Source organism: Gordionus sp. m RMFG-2023, chromosome 2 (genome assembly GCF_954871325.1).
Source record: "Gordionus sp. m RMFG-2023 chromosome 2, tfGorSpeb1-WG-v2, whole genome shotgun sequence".
In the NCBI taxonomy this organism is placed as follows: Eukaryota; Metazoa; Nematomorpha; class Gordioida; order Chordodea; family Parachordodidae; genus Gordionus; species Gordionus sp. m RMFG-2023.
Genome location: NC_088776.1, coordinates 17,881,430 through 17,898,815, shown reverse-complemented (window position 1 = coordinate 17,898,815; position 17,386 = coordinate 17,881,430). Strand labels below are relative to the sequence as shown.

General features: G+C 27.8%; 1 protein-coding gene across 1 annotated transcript; it reads left to right on the top strand.

Moving 5' to 3' along the window:
• The first annotated feature begins 3,161 nt into the window (after nucleotides 1–3,161).
• Nucleotides 3,162–11,274, top strand: LOC135924571 (N-acetylglucosamine-6-sulfatase-like). The gene is made up of 12 exons (XM_065459643.1): nucleotides 3,162–3,292; nucleotides 3,358–3,417; nucleotides 6,709–6,915; nucleotides 7,170–7,241; nucleotides 7,525–7,668; nucleotides 7,815–7,958; nucleotides 8,004–8,086; nucleotides 8,521–8,639; nucleotides 9,490–9,590; nucleotides 9,706–9,921; nucleotides 10,036–10,143; nucleotides 11,082–11,274. Exons 1-12 carry the CDS (start codon nucleotides 3,176–3,178, stop codon nucleotides 11,226–11,228), a joined length of 1,518 nt encoding a protein of 505 aa, XP_065315715.1. The 5' UTR covers nucleotides 3,162–3,175; the 3' UTR covers nucleotides 11,229–11,274.
• Nucleotides 11,275–17,386: the final 6,112 nt, after the last annotated feature.

Genomic DNA, 17,386 nt, shown 5'->3' with positions numbered 1-17,386 from the left:
CAACAAAAATAAACGAAATGTTAAATGACAACATTAAAAAGGGGAAAGGAGGGAATAACTGTATCTTAATTTCCCACATGACATTACTGATCCTACCAATGACAGTATCCACAATTGAACCCACTGACACAAACACTGAGTGGTTCTAAAGTTAATTCTCTGCAATTTATTCTTTTAATATCCGGACCACTCTTGGTAATGTAGGTGTACAAGTATTACACTTAAACAAATATCTATTATCCTTATATGAACACAAATTGTTAAAAGATATTAATTTATCACCTATCTCTTGCTTATTAAACATGTTTATATCAAAATCGCATTTGATTATCAAATTATCTAATCCAATCTTGACCACATAAGGGTGGTCCTTCCCCATCTAATACATAAAAATCTAAATGTTTAATAATATTTAACCAAGCCTTACAATTAATGACTTTTCCAACTACTATGATGGGAGAGCCTTCATAAGAGAATAACTTCCTAGAAAAACATTTTAACTCAATATTTTCATGATTCGTGAGCTTTTCGAAGTCTTTAATTGGCAAGGCTGTCATCGGAGTACCAGTATATCATAAATGAAATATTTAGATTATTTAATTGCATATCAATGATAAAATCATTCATAAAATTCATCTTATTTCGTGGCCTCTACGGTATCTGTATAATCTCTTGCTTTTTGATGTTGCTGTTATCGGTCCTTTTAAAAGCATATTTGTTTTCCTTCCATACCGAATGGCCTTGCCATTTCGCTCCACCATCTATTCTCCATGAATCTTTCTCTGCACAGGTTTTTTTTATCAGTTATTTCCATCGATTGATATTTGACCACAATATCATAATATGTTTAGATCCATCGTATTTTCCTCTATCAATCTTGCTTTAAGTTTTTCATTACGACAGTTAATTATGAATTGTACCGAAATTAATTCTTAATTCAGCCCCGAACCTCAGCAATGAAGTCAATCCAGATATTCTCTGGAAGATTCCAATCTACCAGATTTGAATTAAATAATTCAAAGATACGTGTAATTTTATTTTTTTCGACCTTTCTTTGTATTAAATCTTTCATTTGTTGAAACGATAAATTGTACATAATGCTAACCGCCATCTCTTTATAAATCGTTTCGAACAGTTTATATTTTTTTATGGCTTCATCAACAATATTCTCCGCTAAGAATTTCAGGTTCAATGTTTTTAATGGAACTTTGACTTTGATATAATTTCTATCCTCCACCATGTTATAAGGGGGAAAACTTGCACTAACGTTGGGGTTTGAGTCGATAATAATATGAGAACGGTATAGAATTTATGATGACACAATATTAGTATTTATTCAAGAAATTTCAATATATTGTAATTATTATTTAAAAAAATGTCCATTTTATATATAATATTTTCTTTTTAAACAATTAACTTTTTAAACTCAAAATAAACATAATAACATGTCCAATTACAATATAAAATAACGCCTTAAACATTAAAATATAAATAATATATTATTTTACAAATTATAAAATAAATTCGCCTTTTATCATTTTTACACAGGAGCTTTCTAATAGGAAATAAATTTCTATGTGGAATTTTAAAAAACTGAAATTGATTGAAGCTTAATAAAAAAAATACCTTAAAAACGATAAAAAGATTGAAGGATAATTTAAATATTCGAATCAAATAATGCTGAATAATTTTTAACTAAAATTTAATCATTCATATCTATTAATTACCTGTCATTCTGATAGATGATGTAATTCACAGGGTGCATTAACTGCTTATGAAAGCCTTTTCTCAGTTGGAACTAAATTTGCTGTAGAAAAAACGCATATCATAAAGAAGGAACAAAAGAGAAAAACTCCTTGCCTTAAAAATTGGCTGAGCATTATATTCGTATTAACTTTTTTAGCAACTTGATCGCATGTTCTTTATCATCAGATTATTAGAATAACCTTTAATGTTTAAATTAGACATTCAAAAATTGATATTTTAAAATAAACGAATTAATATTAAATTTTATGATTCATTTTTGAGTAGGTCTAGATATTGACTATTGAGAATTTTGGAATGAATGCTATATTTACATCACTAGTTATAATATATTTCGCAACTGGTATTACGCATGCGTTGATTGTTTTGCTCCTTCCTTTAGCTTCAATTTTTGGGCTAGAGCGGAAATTTAAAAAAATTAATAAATATAGTAACATACCTAATATCCCTTTAATTTATATTGTTTCTGACACAATCGGTGCTTTCGACTCCAGAGTCTGGATTTCTTCTAAACACTCGACCATAAATTCCGTTATATTTCGGATGATCCCCAGGAAGGTTTTTATCTTCGGCAAAGGATTCTAATTGAAATATGCAGGCCACACTTTATAACAATCCACAGTGCTATTACCTAGAAAATATATTTTTTTAATAAAAATTTTTTCTTTATTGCAAGTTCTCCCGGACGACAATCCTGCTATAAGTAACAACACCTCAAAAAGGTTAACATCCCATCCACTCTTGAGCCAGTAGGTCTTTTAATTGGTAACTCCCTATGCCCAAATGCATAGCCCACGGACGAACGGTCTTTCATTGTCTTGGGACTACACGTCCATGACTTTGCAAAGAAGTCTAACCTCTCATTTTCTGTCATTGAAAAGGCAGAAATCGTTAATATAAATAAATATACAGGCCTCACGAACATTAGTTTTTATACCAATAGTTACTAATATCTTTGCGATGTTAGGAGGCTCTCTATTTTATCAAACGGCGAAAGAAGGAGACTCATTACAGGTGATCTCAAAGAAGGATTCTACCTTCGTCAGGATTTCTCTCGAAATCTGCTAATCCAATTTAAACATTCACTCCTCTTTTGGGTGTATGATGCTTTTTTAAAGTTATTTTTAAAGTTATGTATATGTTTCCGAATCCCACATGATTCCATATCCCAATACGACATATGTATTTTATTTCCATACTTTTATTTTTTTCTATTTAATATCTTTTTAAAATTAATATTTATTATTTTAAATTATTTCTATTATTTAAAATTGAAAATAAAATTTATATAAAAATATTATTGAAATCTTTATAAATAAAATAATTTGACATAAAAATAAATAAATAACAATTTATATTGAAAAATACATTTTGTTAATTTGGGGTTAAATCTCTTTTTAAGATAAATAATATGAAACATTGGTATTGGTATTGGATATTGTTATTATTTTTTGATGTTAGCATTCAATCAAATCCTAACATTATTCTTTTCCTAACAGATGATCAAGATCTAATTCTAGATGGAATGGTAATAAAAATAACTTTTTTATATTAAGTTAAAAATTGTTTATAATAAAAAAAAATCTATTTTAGAGGCCGCTAACATTTGTTAATAAATTCTTTGAAACACGTGGATCTATATTCACCAATTCGGTAAATTAATTCCGTATTTTATTAATTTACTTTATACATGTTGATGTTGTAAAAAGGATACTATTTCAATTATAGCCTATTATGTTTTATAATTAGTTTATATAAATACAAAGTCGGTAACTATTTTTCAAAATAAAATAACATCTTAATTTATTAAAATATATTAATTTATAAAAAAAACCAACTATCTTTTTTAAATATAAAAGAATGTAAACAAGATAAAAATTTAAAAAAAAAACGATTTTAATTTTACAATTAAAAATATATTTTATGCGAATGTCCCGCAAAACGACCGCAATTGGAAATCTAACGAATTTTATAAACTATATGTCATTGTTGAGTTAAAAGCAGAGATCTAAGAATTTAATATTTGTCTACCTCTACTCGCAGCAAGGTAAGCTATTGTTCCAATATAGGAATAATAAAAAGAGATGTGAGAAGTAATGTTGTTAAATGGCTCGATTTCGACGTTTTTAAAAAGGCTAACTCATTATTCTAGCCAGATAAATATTGCCTAAGCCTTGAGATTTGTGGCACCTATGAGCAAAACTTCAAGCTTGTGCAATATTTTTCTGGATAAAATATTGAATAAACCATTTTTTAAAATCAGCTCAAATGGAGGCGTTTAACAACACTACTAATAAATAGGATTACATGGCTTAGTCCTTTTTAATATACATAGGGAATTGACACCAAGCACCGATAAAATCATTGAAAAATTAGCTCACTCTCGAATAAAATTAAATTTCACATTATAAATTTATAAATGCTACAACTTCATTATATTTTTTCCCATTTTTTAATACACATTTTTTTTTTCAATATGTAAGTTTATATATACATGCAATATCACTTAAGAATATTTTCATGCATTTCATCTATATCTCCAAACATTTATTATTTTTTTAAATATGATTTAAATTTACATATCCAATTTTATATACTTCAAAAATTTATATTTTTTTACAAAGTTCATTTTCGAGACATTTAAATTATCCCATTATATGCATTTAATATTTTATCATAAATTTATATTTGAATTTGTTTAAATTACTAAATATAGTCACTAGTTCTAATAAATTTCTGAAACTAACGATATTCTTAAATATCTCCTAGAATAATTCTAAAAAAATTTAATTATCCCCCTTCCCGTGATCAATTCCTGTGTAAGCGCCTGAAGTCATTAGATCTTAATAATAAAAAAAAGACCTAGCGGGTGGCCTTGTTAGCTTACAGCCTGTTTATATCCATGGCATCCTGAAGTCAAATACACCCTATGGTTAATCTCTTCTTCCATATTACAAATATTCTTTAGAACATGATTGTTAGTTTTTTCCCCCAACGATGGAAGGATACACTCTATTGCAATCGAGAATTTCTTTAGAAGAATTTTTATTGCTCTATGAAAAGAGTTTACTTCTTTAAAAAACGAATTTTTTTAAAATATTTCAAAATTTAATAACCATACAATCCTTTAAGAATAAGATATTTGACAATGATTCCTTTTTGGTGCCGCCATATATTGTTAAGGCATAATAGATAGCTATGTTACTTTACGAATTTGGCGCACTAGAACATCTCATTTTTAGTGTCATGAAAAATATTTTATAAATAGAAAGAGATGTTCCAGGTTGACAAAACTATGAAAATGCATTAAGCAAAAAAAGTGTATTAAGTGTGGATCTAAGGATTTATGTGATAGTGAATATAAAAAAATTATTACTTATGAGCAAGGCTGTGAACCCTCCTTCCAAAAAAAATAGGTTCGGGTTTGGGTTCAGTGAAAAATCTCTTTACCCTAGAAAAATGACTTATAAAAATTAGTTAAAATAACAGAAACATCATTTTTTAAAAATTTTTTTTATTTAGTAATGCCATAAAAATAATTTATCATCATAATTATATATTACTATAATAAAATTTAAAAAGATAATATTATAATTCTATTTTAAAAATTTAATTAAGGCGAATTATCATAATATCTTCTAAAAATGTCGTCATTAAGACTTCCAGGTAGGTCCGACAATATTTTAATGATGAGAATGATCGTTCAACGCTATAGTAATTAATTATGTTAATATAATATATTTATTATATATTATTTGTATTGTTGGGGCACCTAGAACAATTTTTGCCAAAGTGTATAATCTGGATAAATTTAACTATTCCCTCACCAGGTGTCGAAACTTAAAATATTCGGCTAATAAATCCTTGAATTTCATCCAAAAATTTAATTTTTTTTCAAACAAATTATTTAAATTTTAATAAAACTATCTAAATTAAATTTGTAATTACAATATGAATAGCAGATTGCCATATTTTTTTTAATTATTAATTTAGATATGACATATTCTAGGAAATATTATTTGATTATTAAATTTACTCTATAAATAGCCACCATTCATATATATTTTTTATTGCGCATATTTAATCTATATTATATTTAATATATTTTAATTGAATATTTGATTCTTTAATTAAGACTAACTAAACTAAATTTGTAATTACAAAATAGCTAACAGATGTTTCCTTATTTTAATTATATATTTAGATATTACATATTCTAGGAAATATATATTTGATTATTAAATTTACCTTATAAATAGCCACCATTTTTTAATATATTCTAAATTATATTTGATCATTTGCAACTTGCATTTTTTAAAAATTTTTTACCATGTGATTATATACTTATCTTTATCTTATTTAATAATCCACAAACAACAATATCCTAAAATATTATCATCATTTATGAAAAACTTTTAAAATCTGCTTTGCTGAGTAAAATTTAAAAATTTTTACGAAAAATGGCCAACTCTAAAATATAACAAAAATGATTCCATAAAAAAATAATCAAAAAATTTTTTTTAAAATTAATATTTTTTTAAAAAAATAATAAACAATTGTTTTAAATGTTTATAGAAAATCTTTTATAAATGAACGTAAATTGCATGTTTTTTATATTTTATTATTTAACATATTTTTTAAAATAAATAAAAGTTTAGCTTGGACCCGTGTTTGGGTTCAGCGATATCGAGGGTTTAGGTTCGAGTTCTCAACCCTGATAAGTGCGGGCACTAAAAAATAATTTGTGGGATGAATCAGGAATGCATAGATTTTATATCGTATTGAATTCATTTTTCGAGGTATTTGTATCGGCATTGAAGACTTTTTTAGAATTTGTATAACTCTGCTATTTTTTAAATGTATGGTTGACAACTGTGTTTTTTAATAAATGAAATTCTTCAAGGCTATATTACAATATAACAGAATATATTTAATGTTAATTAGTACACCGCATCACCCCTCTGTTGTCCTAGTCGGGCTAGTATACTAACCGGTCTTTATGTACATAATCATAATGTGGTTAACAATAGTCGGGAGGGACAATGTTCCGGAACTGAGTGGAGAGCGACCATTGAAAAACGACACACCTATCCACTTTACCTTAAACGAAAAGGCTACGACACATTTTACATGGGGAAATATCTAAATGAGGTTATTATCATCAAACATAAAATGACTTATAGGTCACAAACTACATTTCAGCGTGCTAAAAAATGTTATTTTTTTATCTTAGGCATTACTCAAAGAATCCATGCTTACAAATAAAATATTTCAGACTTGATAATAGTAAAGGCAGGAGTGATATCCCAATGATGCCAATTAAATTTAGCTATATTAATTTTTTTAAAAATAATTATAAAACATTCTTGTAGATATTTTTATTATAAAATTATTTAAAAAATAAGTATGGTGTTCATAATGAAAAGGATTCGGAAAGATATTACATACCGGATGGCTGGACCAATTGGTTTGCTTTGGTAATTTTTTATATTAATATTAATACTTAAGGTTAAGAAGAATTATATTATAGATTGAATGCGATCTAGTATCAGAGATCTGGGGGGGGGGGAGGGTTAATATTTTAAGCCCAACCAGATTTTAAAAATTTTGATGATTATATTAGCATGGAATTTTGAAATTTCTTTATTTAAAAATAATTTTGGTTATTTTGTTAATAGTTTCAAATGGCTTATTTACGCCAAAGATAATTTTAATATTTTTTTTTTGTAAAAACAAAAATATAATATATCTTATTTACAGGCTGGAAATTCTAGATACTATAATTACACTATCTCTAATAATGGTAAACCTCGCGATTACAAAGATAATTATGAAAAGGACTATCTACCAAACGTCTTAAAGAAGAAAGCTATAACATATATCAAAAAACGATTTTCATCTGAGGTTATAAAATAGGTTTTCTCAGTTAATATAGAATTAACAATCCCTAGATAAACTATCAATAACTATAAGTAAAAAATGATTTTGATAATTATTCTGGAGGTTACTGAACTTCTATTTATATTGTTTTTGCAATTTATTTTTTTTAGGAAAAGCCAGAAAATGGCTTTATAATGACGATTGGCCTTCCTTCACCTCATGAACCTTGGGATTATGCTCCTCAATATAAAAATAAATTTCTCAAAAAATCGGTTCCAAAATTTGCATCGTTTAACAATATAACTACTAACCCTGTAAAAATAAAATTTTGTTAAAGATTAATTAATAATTCATTTTAGAGGAAACATTGGATAGTTAGACAGGCTATGAACATCCTATCTAATAAGACGGTGGTTCTCATAGATGAAATTTTTCGAAAAAGGTTTATACACTAAGATTGTTATCATAAAATTATTGAATTTCTTATTATTAATATGAACATAATACTAATTCATAGGATTTTTCATGTTGGGGGGGGGGACTATTAAATGTATTTTTTCCTATGAATTTTACTGGAGATCTTTATATCCATTTATTGTAGGCCTTTGGCTATCTTAGATTTTTATAAAAATAATTTTGGGTTTTCACTTTTTATAAAATTAAAATCCTTTTTAAAAAAATTTGAATTATAGTGTTATTTTAAAAGGTATTAACTTTTATGAATTTTTCTTTCATATTCTTCCTTATACAATACATTTTTTTGGGAGGGGGGGGGGAATGTAGAGGAAAAATTTTATTAGCTTAAAATGATATTTACGAGAACTTGCAAATTTGTTTGGTTACGCGCCTGACTACATTTGATTTTTTTTATAATAGATGGAGAACATTATTGACAGTAGATAATATTTTTAGTGCTGTAGTTAAGGCTTGTAACGAATCAGACATTTTGGATTCTACATACTTCATATTTACATCTGACAATGGCTATCATTTGGGTTTATTATTCTATTTTATAAATATCCTAATATCTACATTATATATATTATTACAAGTCAAACTTCTTGCAATTAATTACGTTGTGCCGCAAGGCTAGCTTTAAACTTAATCGGGTGATCGCTTTTTCCCTAAAAACATTTACGTTGCTAAGTTTTACCTTTTTTTAGAAAATAAGCCAAATGACTCCTTTTGTTTTTTTAAAATTTTATTCAAGAAAAGAAAAAAATATAATGAATATAATCCAGTTTTATTTGGGGAAAAATAAATACAATGAAAACCCATAATATAAATAAAAAATAATAGAAGATAAATAAAATAACACTAATCATCTTCTTAACAACGCCAGTCAATTATCACAGGTCGTTTACATGTTATCTTTATAGACCCTTCATATAATATACCTCAAAAATAATAACACTATTACGCGACATATAATAAGTAAAAATATGCTACAGTGTTGTACAGGTCTATTGGAAAACATTTCCATAATTTTTATTTCTTTTATAAATATTATTTAACTTGAGAAATTGATAAGAATATATAAATATGTTATTTTAACAAATTTTTGAAAGTCATATATTTTCAAATAAATTAAAAAATATGGAAGTGTTTTCCATCAAATCTGGTCAACACTGTAAAATAAAATCCTCCATGCTAAAATTCATGTGATTCTGGAAATCACAACGTATATCTTTTGAATTCTATATGGGCTGGCCAAATTTTGACCTTTGCGAACATTTTATCATGTATCAATTTAATTTAGACCTTTGTCATTCCTTTGTGATGTCACTTGTTTTTATACAAAAAATAGTTTTAAATTTTATATAAAATATTATTAATGTTATTAAGGACAATTTGGCTTACCTTACGATAAACGACAACCATACGAATTCGATATTAAAATACCTTTAATGATAAGTGGTCCTGGAGTAACACAAACTGAAATACATGTATTTACCTCTAGATTTGTTCAAATTAAATCATTATTTTTTTATATTTTCCTTTCTCTCTTATACCTTTGCCTTAAAAATAACGCTAATTTATACGCACAAATTGGGTTCAAAGAAAATAGTTTCAAATATAGATCTCGCTCCTACTATGTTGGAAATGGCGAACATAGAATACGAAAAAGATAAATTTGACGGGGTATCTTTATTGAGTTTGGCTCGAGCAAATAAACCCCCAAAAAGAAATTCGATTCTTATAGAACACTCGGGCGAATATAAACCAAAACCAATCCATGGGTGTCCACAATACGGAAACAACTCCAAAGGATTGTCGGTTAGTTATAATGATGAGAAAGAGTATTTTTATAAATATTTTAAAGAAAATTAAAGCTATTGAAATATTATTTTACACAGATTTTCAGATTATTTATTTGATTTTTTATGCTAGATGTGTGACATAGATTGTGTATGTCAAGAAAGCCCAAATAATGCTTACACTTGCATAAGAACCATTTCCAATGAAAAGGATGATATCTACTGTGATTTTTATAAAGAGGTAAATTCTATCAAGTTAATTGTTCTCAACACTTAATTTACCTTTATAAAGTTAAATGACAGTTTAACAAAGGTCTAAATAAAATTGAAAAATGACATTTATCAATTTATTATATTAACAAAAATATAAGTACATTGTGACATCTATTATTATATCATTAGGAATTGGATACTTTTTAAATGTACACTGTAATAGAGCATTAATTAACAGTGCTAGTTTGGATTGTGAGAATTATTTAATTTATTAACATCATATTGGGATTGGGATATGGAAGGGGATTCGGAATATTTTATTTTAGGGCGATTATTTAGAATATTCTGATTTGACCGAAAATGTATTCCACTCGAGTACCACCTTGTGAAATTCAGGCAATTTTGCCGTTAACTTTTTAAATACCCCAAACTTATATTCATTTTCATATAGATTTCTCATATAAATTGATTAATACACAAAATTTAATGATAAAAATTGTTCGAATTCAAAGAGTAGATACTCTACATATGCTGGAATTATATTTCCGGTCAAATCAGATTTTCGCCCTAATAATTTATATAAAATAGATTACGAATCCCAATGGATTTCACATCCCAATATGACATATATATAATAGTCGATTTGAAGTGATTGGTTATTATCTAACCCTATATGCTGGCACTACTGACTTGAAATATTAGGCTAATTCTAAAATTCGAACTATTCTTGATTGATATAATTAAGAAGGAATAAATAAATGTAAGTTTATTAATTAATATAAGCAGTCAATAAAGAGGAGAAAATTTTATAAACAATATGAGAAAAAAAAGTTAGTGTGCAAATTTATCGATATCAAAATTTTGTGTAAAGTTTATAAGACTTGTTATTTACCTTCAATTTTTTCTATCAATAATGTAAAAACATTTTAGTATTTTTAAAATTATTAATTTTATATATTGCAACAGAATCTGGCGGAGAGCTATGATTTAATCAAAGATCCCTTTCAACTAAACAATTTAGCCAATCCCAAAACGTCTCATAATTTACAACAAATAAAATTTATAAATAAATTTAAGCGATGTCATGGCATCAGATGCCATAAATTTTCCTAAAAATATATTCAATTATATAATAATCGATTATTTCTTGACCCTCATATTTTATCTACTTTTTTAAAATAGTATATTTTTATATATATAATTAATGGCAACAATTTATCAATATTTTTGAGCCAAATAAAATAACATGGTTACAATGAATGAATATATATATATTATATTTTTATTATTCATTTATTAATAAAAATATTTTGAGATAAAATTAACATTAAAATTAGTATAATATTAATTTAATTAAGCGAAAATCCGTGAATTCTTCATCTAAAATGCACCATTGGCTTTGGCGGTCACTGATTCTCTCAAATTCTCGCATCTTTACTAGTGTTTCTTTGTCATTAATTTTTTTTATCGCCTGAGATCCAAGTTCTTTAGCGCCAATGTTATAATTGGGAGCAAAATAGCCTTATCCCTAGCACAGGATATTCAATCAGGGGTTTCGGTCATTGATATTCAGCTGAGATAATTTCACTTTATTATGTTTAGAACCAACCTCTGACGTAAGTAGTTCCATCGTTGGGATCTTTGGTCCTAGCAGATATCAGGTGCCCCAACTCTTTAAAAAACGCCAGGACATGAGAGCCGAACGATGTTAAATTCGTAGCGATTAATGGTAGGAATGTATAGTTGGCAGGTAGCGATGGTGAATATTTTGCGAGTTTATTCGCTCGGCGTCTAATACAGCATCCCTATTTATATTGGAATGGGTAAGAGGATCAATGCATGAGGGTTAGGAATTCCCCCCTCTTCCAAGGGATCATGCTAGAACCATCAGGCCGTTTACCATCGGAATTGTAATGGGCAGTGGACTCGAGTGTTGACGGAATGCCAGTAGGTTTCAAGGCCCTGACTATAGTATCATTGCATTTTAAATGTCTAATGAATCTGTCTGGTTCTACAACGCTTCCACTGCAAAGGGTGAAGGCCTTTGGAGTTGACCGATGTTTGACAATACAGTGTGATAGGGCATCACCATATCGCAATTGAGGCTAAGACCAATGGCGTGAAATAGATCATCGTTGTTTAAGAGTTGATCAAGATTTTGCGAAAAAGCCTAGAGAAATTCGTAGCCGCTGCGGGAATGGAGAAGAGCAGAAAATGATCCTAGGGTTTGCTCCTCGATTTATGGTATGCAAGGGAAAAATTATTTTACTTTTGGTTTACTTTTAATATTAACAAGTGCTGTTATTATCAGGGAGAGGAAAGCCTCCGGTTCATCACACCTAAATTTAGGTTAAGCATACCAAGAAATTGTCTATTTGAGCACGCCAAAATTTTAATAAAATAAAGGTTTTTAGCGGAATTAATATAAAATGGCGAGAGTGAGATAATATATTTCACCTAAATTATGTATATATAGGCTATATAGGTCTGATGTGGGCTAGAGTCCTGCAAAGTCAATAAGATTGACCCGTTCTTATTTCTATTTTAGACGCAAGCCCGGGTTGAAATATTTAATTGAATTTATAAATTTAAATAAAATTAAAAAGCACTAATTGCTGTCATAATCCCAGGGTATATTTCAATAATCGTTTTATTTTAAAAATAATTAGGATAAAATTCATTTATATCTAATTTTAGAAGTTAGGGTCAACTTACATGGTTAAGTGGACGGCTAGGGTAGAGTTGTTAAAATATGGCGACATGGTGTTCAATCAGTTTTTATGGTATTCGGCGATACTTTTGGCATTTCTATGTATCGTTTTTGTCGTGATAATTTTTTACATATAGGTGTCAAAATTTTTTTATAATATCGAATCTGATAATCTTTTGTCTTAGAGTTTAGTTTAATACCTTTTTAATCATAGATATTTAATTTTACATATTAGAGTTATTAAAAATGCAAAAATTTTATATTATAGTCTTTAACCGCCTATGTCCATTTTTGGAAACATAATATTTTATTTTTTTTAAGGTACCTTTTTTAAAAATATTAATTAGATGACTATGTCCTAGTTTTATTGTAATTTTTATAATATTAATTCATTTGTTAATGTAAAATGTCAATCATGAAGATTGCAATGATAGAGAAAAAAAAGGATTTTATATTTATTATTTTTTTTCTCGGGAAAATTTCTTACAATATTATATTTTTATGCTTTTAGAATAAATAAAGAATTTGTATTAAAGTTTCAGAATATTATTCAGATCCGTTTATCAATTTCAGAATATTATTCAGATCTATTTATCAATTTCAGAGTATTATTCAGATCCGTTTATTCAGTTTTTTTTATTGTTGCCGCAAGACCATTGATCGCGAAACTCTTAGGGATAATAATTCTGTGACGAATTCACTCATTATAAAAGAAAATTCTAGAACAGTTTGGATATTCTGGTAAGAATTTTTTTATTTGATTGGATAACACAACGCAATGTTTCATATTTTTTTGTAAAATTTTTGTGTAGAAATAGATAAAATAATTTAAAATTTTGCAAAAGTAAATTTCTAGATTAATTAGATTTAATAGTTTTTAAATTTTTTTGTAATTAAGACTATTTTTTTTAAAAAATAATTGTACAGTAAGATAAAATTGTATATAATGAGATGGGTTTTTTACCTAGTTTTGATTATGAGCCTAATATATTTAATAAAATTTCCAGTTATAAGGATATTAGTTATCAAATTCTTTATAAGAATGTTAATCAATATGATATAAATAATCTTATAGTGACAATAGTATTATTGATCATAATTTATGGATTATTTATTATTGTGAAATTTGTATTAAAAAAATGTATTTTTAGTAGTGACAAAATACGTGAATTGGATGAAAGACGTTGTGGTGTCTGACAATCCGTGTGAGGAGATATCAGTGGAAATTTTCCAAGAAGTGAAAGGAGTGAGGGAATTACTCAATAAGATCTGTTGTGATATAGATAAATTGAGTAACCAGTGTGAGAAAAACCAGTTGAGTGGTAAAATTGGTTCCAATGAAAAAATTTTTTTTCCAAAGGATAAAAGTATTAGTGAAATTGTGTGCAATCGGTGTGGTTATAAAGGCCATAAAGCCGAGACATGCATAGTAAAAGAGTATAATTTTAGAGTGGGTTTCCCATTGAAAAAAACAGCTTTTATAGAGTCCAACGTGAGAAATATTTCAGGTTATAATGTAAACAAATTTGATGCCTTATATTCAAATCAGGATGTATCCCGTATGCTATAAATGCAAAACAACGGGACATATAGCTATGAATTGTGCTGTAAATTGACTATATGATGGCAAATGCAATCGTATATCAGTAAAATTTCCACCAAAATCAAATTTTAAGAAAGTATATAAAAATGATAAAATGAGATATAATTCACATAAAATGAATGATTTTAATATAAATTATGTGTATCCTAATGATAAAATAAGAACAAAAAGTTCTTTTAATAATTTAAGTAATATAATTGACCATGAATTTAAGTGGAATAAATATCCAAAGGATAGTATTAAAAAATACATAGATATTATTAGAAAGCCTCTGAATTCCGAGTTGAATTTATGCACTTCTGAAATCTTCCAATGGGAAAAATATCCCCTGGATATTGTTAAGAAAAGTATTAATATTGTTAATAAGCCACTGAATTCCGAGTTGAATTTATGCAATAATTTCGATTATAATAACATTGATATTTCGGATAAGGTAGATATGAATCAACCTATCAAAATTTGCGAAATTTTAATGATTGAGAGATGGATTAAACCATATCAGTGTCCTAGGGTTAAATTGAGAATTGACCAGAAGGATATTGATATGTTGTTTGACACAGGAGCGAGAATTTCAATAATGTCTCGGGAAAATTTTTATAAATATTGGCCTAATGGCAATATTATAAAGGAAAATATGTGTTTAAAACAATTCGATGGTTCTGAAATTGAAGTTTTGGGTAAAACATGGGATGTCCTTTTCCATGATTCATATATATGTTTGAATTTATGGATAGTGGATAAAAATGTAGAAACTATTATGGGGTGGGATTGGATTATAAAAATCGGGGCCCGTAATAATTATTGGAATTTGTTTATTATTGACAAGGAATTAGCTGAAGATAATTTAGAGAAAAAATAAATAACTGATAGTGGCAAACCTCTAATTCAAGAAAGAGTAATATTGAAATTATTAAAAGAAGAAAAGAATACTGTTGTTAATAGTAATTTTCTTGAATTTCCTGAAAAATTAAAAATTGATACAAATATCACTCAAATAAATTGTGAAATTGATAAAGTTCAATTAAGAAAATTTGAAGAAAATGAATTACTTAAAATTAATCATGATATAAATATGTTAGTAAAAAAAATATGAAATAATTTTTGAAGAAAAATTAGGACGTTTAAATGATTATAAAGTGGACGTTAAGCTAAAAGATGGGTTTTCACCCATTTTCTTAACTTGTCGAAGGGTTCCATTTGAATGGAAGACGGAAATAAATGAAGAGTTAGATAAGTGGGTATCAGATGGAATTATTATTCCCATTGAATACAGTGAATGGGCTACACCATTGGTGCCAGTTAAAAAAGCAAATGGGAAATTAAGGCTATGTGCTGATTTCCGTGTAACCGTAAATAAATGGGTAGTTGATGTTAAATACCCCTTACCTAGGATGGAGGAAATTTTGGCCAATTTAAAAGGTGCCAAATATTTTTCCAAAGTGGATTTTTCGTCTGCTTATTTGCAGTTATCATTAAAGGAAGAAATTCAAAAATTGTTAACGATAACGACTCCTAAAGGTTTATTTGCCTTTTGTAGATTACCCTTTGGATTAAGTGTGTCAGGGCTGATATTTCAGCGTACCATGGCATCAGTGTTCCAAGGTATGGAAGGAGTCTTTTATTATATGGATGATGTGTTGATTACTGGTATAACACGGGAACAACATAATCAGCGTTTGGAGGAAGTTTTTAAACGAATTCGTGATAAGGGATTAAAGGCCAGTAAAGAAAAGAGTGTTCGAGGAGTAACCGAAGTTACTTATTTGGGACATCAGATTAATGGAATGGAGGTGAAACCTCTTGAAAAAAATTTAAAATATATAACATATATGAAGCCTCCCACCAATAAAATGGAATTGCAATCATTTTTGGGTATGATAAATTATTATCATCGCTTTGTAGAAAATTTTGCAAAAGTTGCCTCTCCATTGTATGATTTATTAAAAAAGGGTGTTCATTTTGATTGGAAAATTGAACAACAAGAAGCTTTCGAAATTTAAAAAAAAAAATTGGTGAGGAGCCAATTTTAGTATGTTTTAATAATGATTTTGAAATAATTTTGGCGGTAGATGCCTCCAATAAAGGTGTTGGAGGTGCTTTATTACCTATAATTGATGGTTTGGAGAGACCAATTATTTTCTTTTCGAGAAGTTGAGACGAGGTATTCTGTTATTGAATAGGAAGCTTTAGCTGTTATTTTTGGATTAACTAAATGTCGGGAATATTTGATCGGGAAAAAATTTACAATTTATACCGATCATAAACCCTTAATTCATTTATTTAAGAAAGATAACAGAGAGTTAATGTTATCTCCACGATTACAACGGTGGTTGTTATTAGTGGGAAGTTTTAATGTGGAAATTAGATATAGGCGAGGTAAAGAAAATTGTCTACCCGACATCTTATCTAGGTTGGGATCGAATGAATTAGATCTTGACCTTAATAGTAATGTGATAAAGTATCAGGAAGACGCATTGGTTTATTCCCTTTCTTATATGCTAAAAGGGGGTCCCACAAACTGGGAAGATCTTAAATCCAATACTTTAAAGGATAGAGAATTGAACCAAATCAAATTATTTTTAACCGGTAAAAAACCGTGGAGAAATAATTTTAAAATTAATAAAAAAATAGAAAAAGAATTGTCTGTGGTAGATGATTGTTTAATGCGAGGTAATAGAGCTATAATACCTTTTAAATTACGGGGTAAAATTATTGACCTATTACATGCTGGACATCAAGGTAGGGACAAAATGAAATCTTGGGCCCGTGAATATGTATGGTGGCCTGGTATGGGCAATGATATTGAAAATATTACAAGGAAATGTGTCCCTTGTAATACCTGTGCCTCTATGCCCCGCAAAGAGGTAGGACAGATATGGCCTAAATCAAAGAAACCATGGGAAAGACTCCACATTGATTTCTTTGATCTTAATAAAAAAACTTACTTTTTGGTGGTAG

Bases quoted from the DNA above. Each gene is read 5' to 3' on its own strand.
- LOC135924571 (XM_065459643.1), top strand. From the start codon at position 3,176: ATGAAACATTGGTATTGGTATTGGATATTGTTATTATTTTTTGATGTT. The intron at 3,418-6,708 runs GTAAATTAATTC...AATGTTAATTAG, and splicing joins GATCTATATTCACCAATTCG to TACACCGCATCACCCCTCTG. The intron at 7,669-7,814 runs GTTATAAAATAG...TATTTTTTTTAG, and splicing joins AAAAACGATTTTCATCTGAG to GAAAAGCCAGAAAATGGCTT.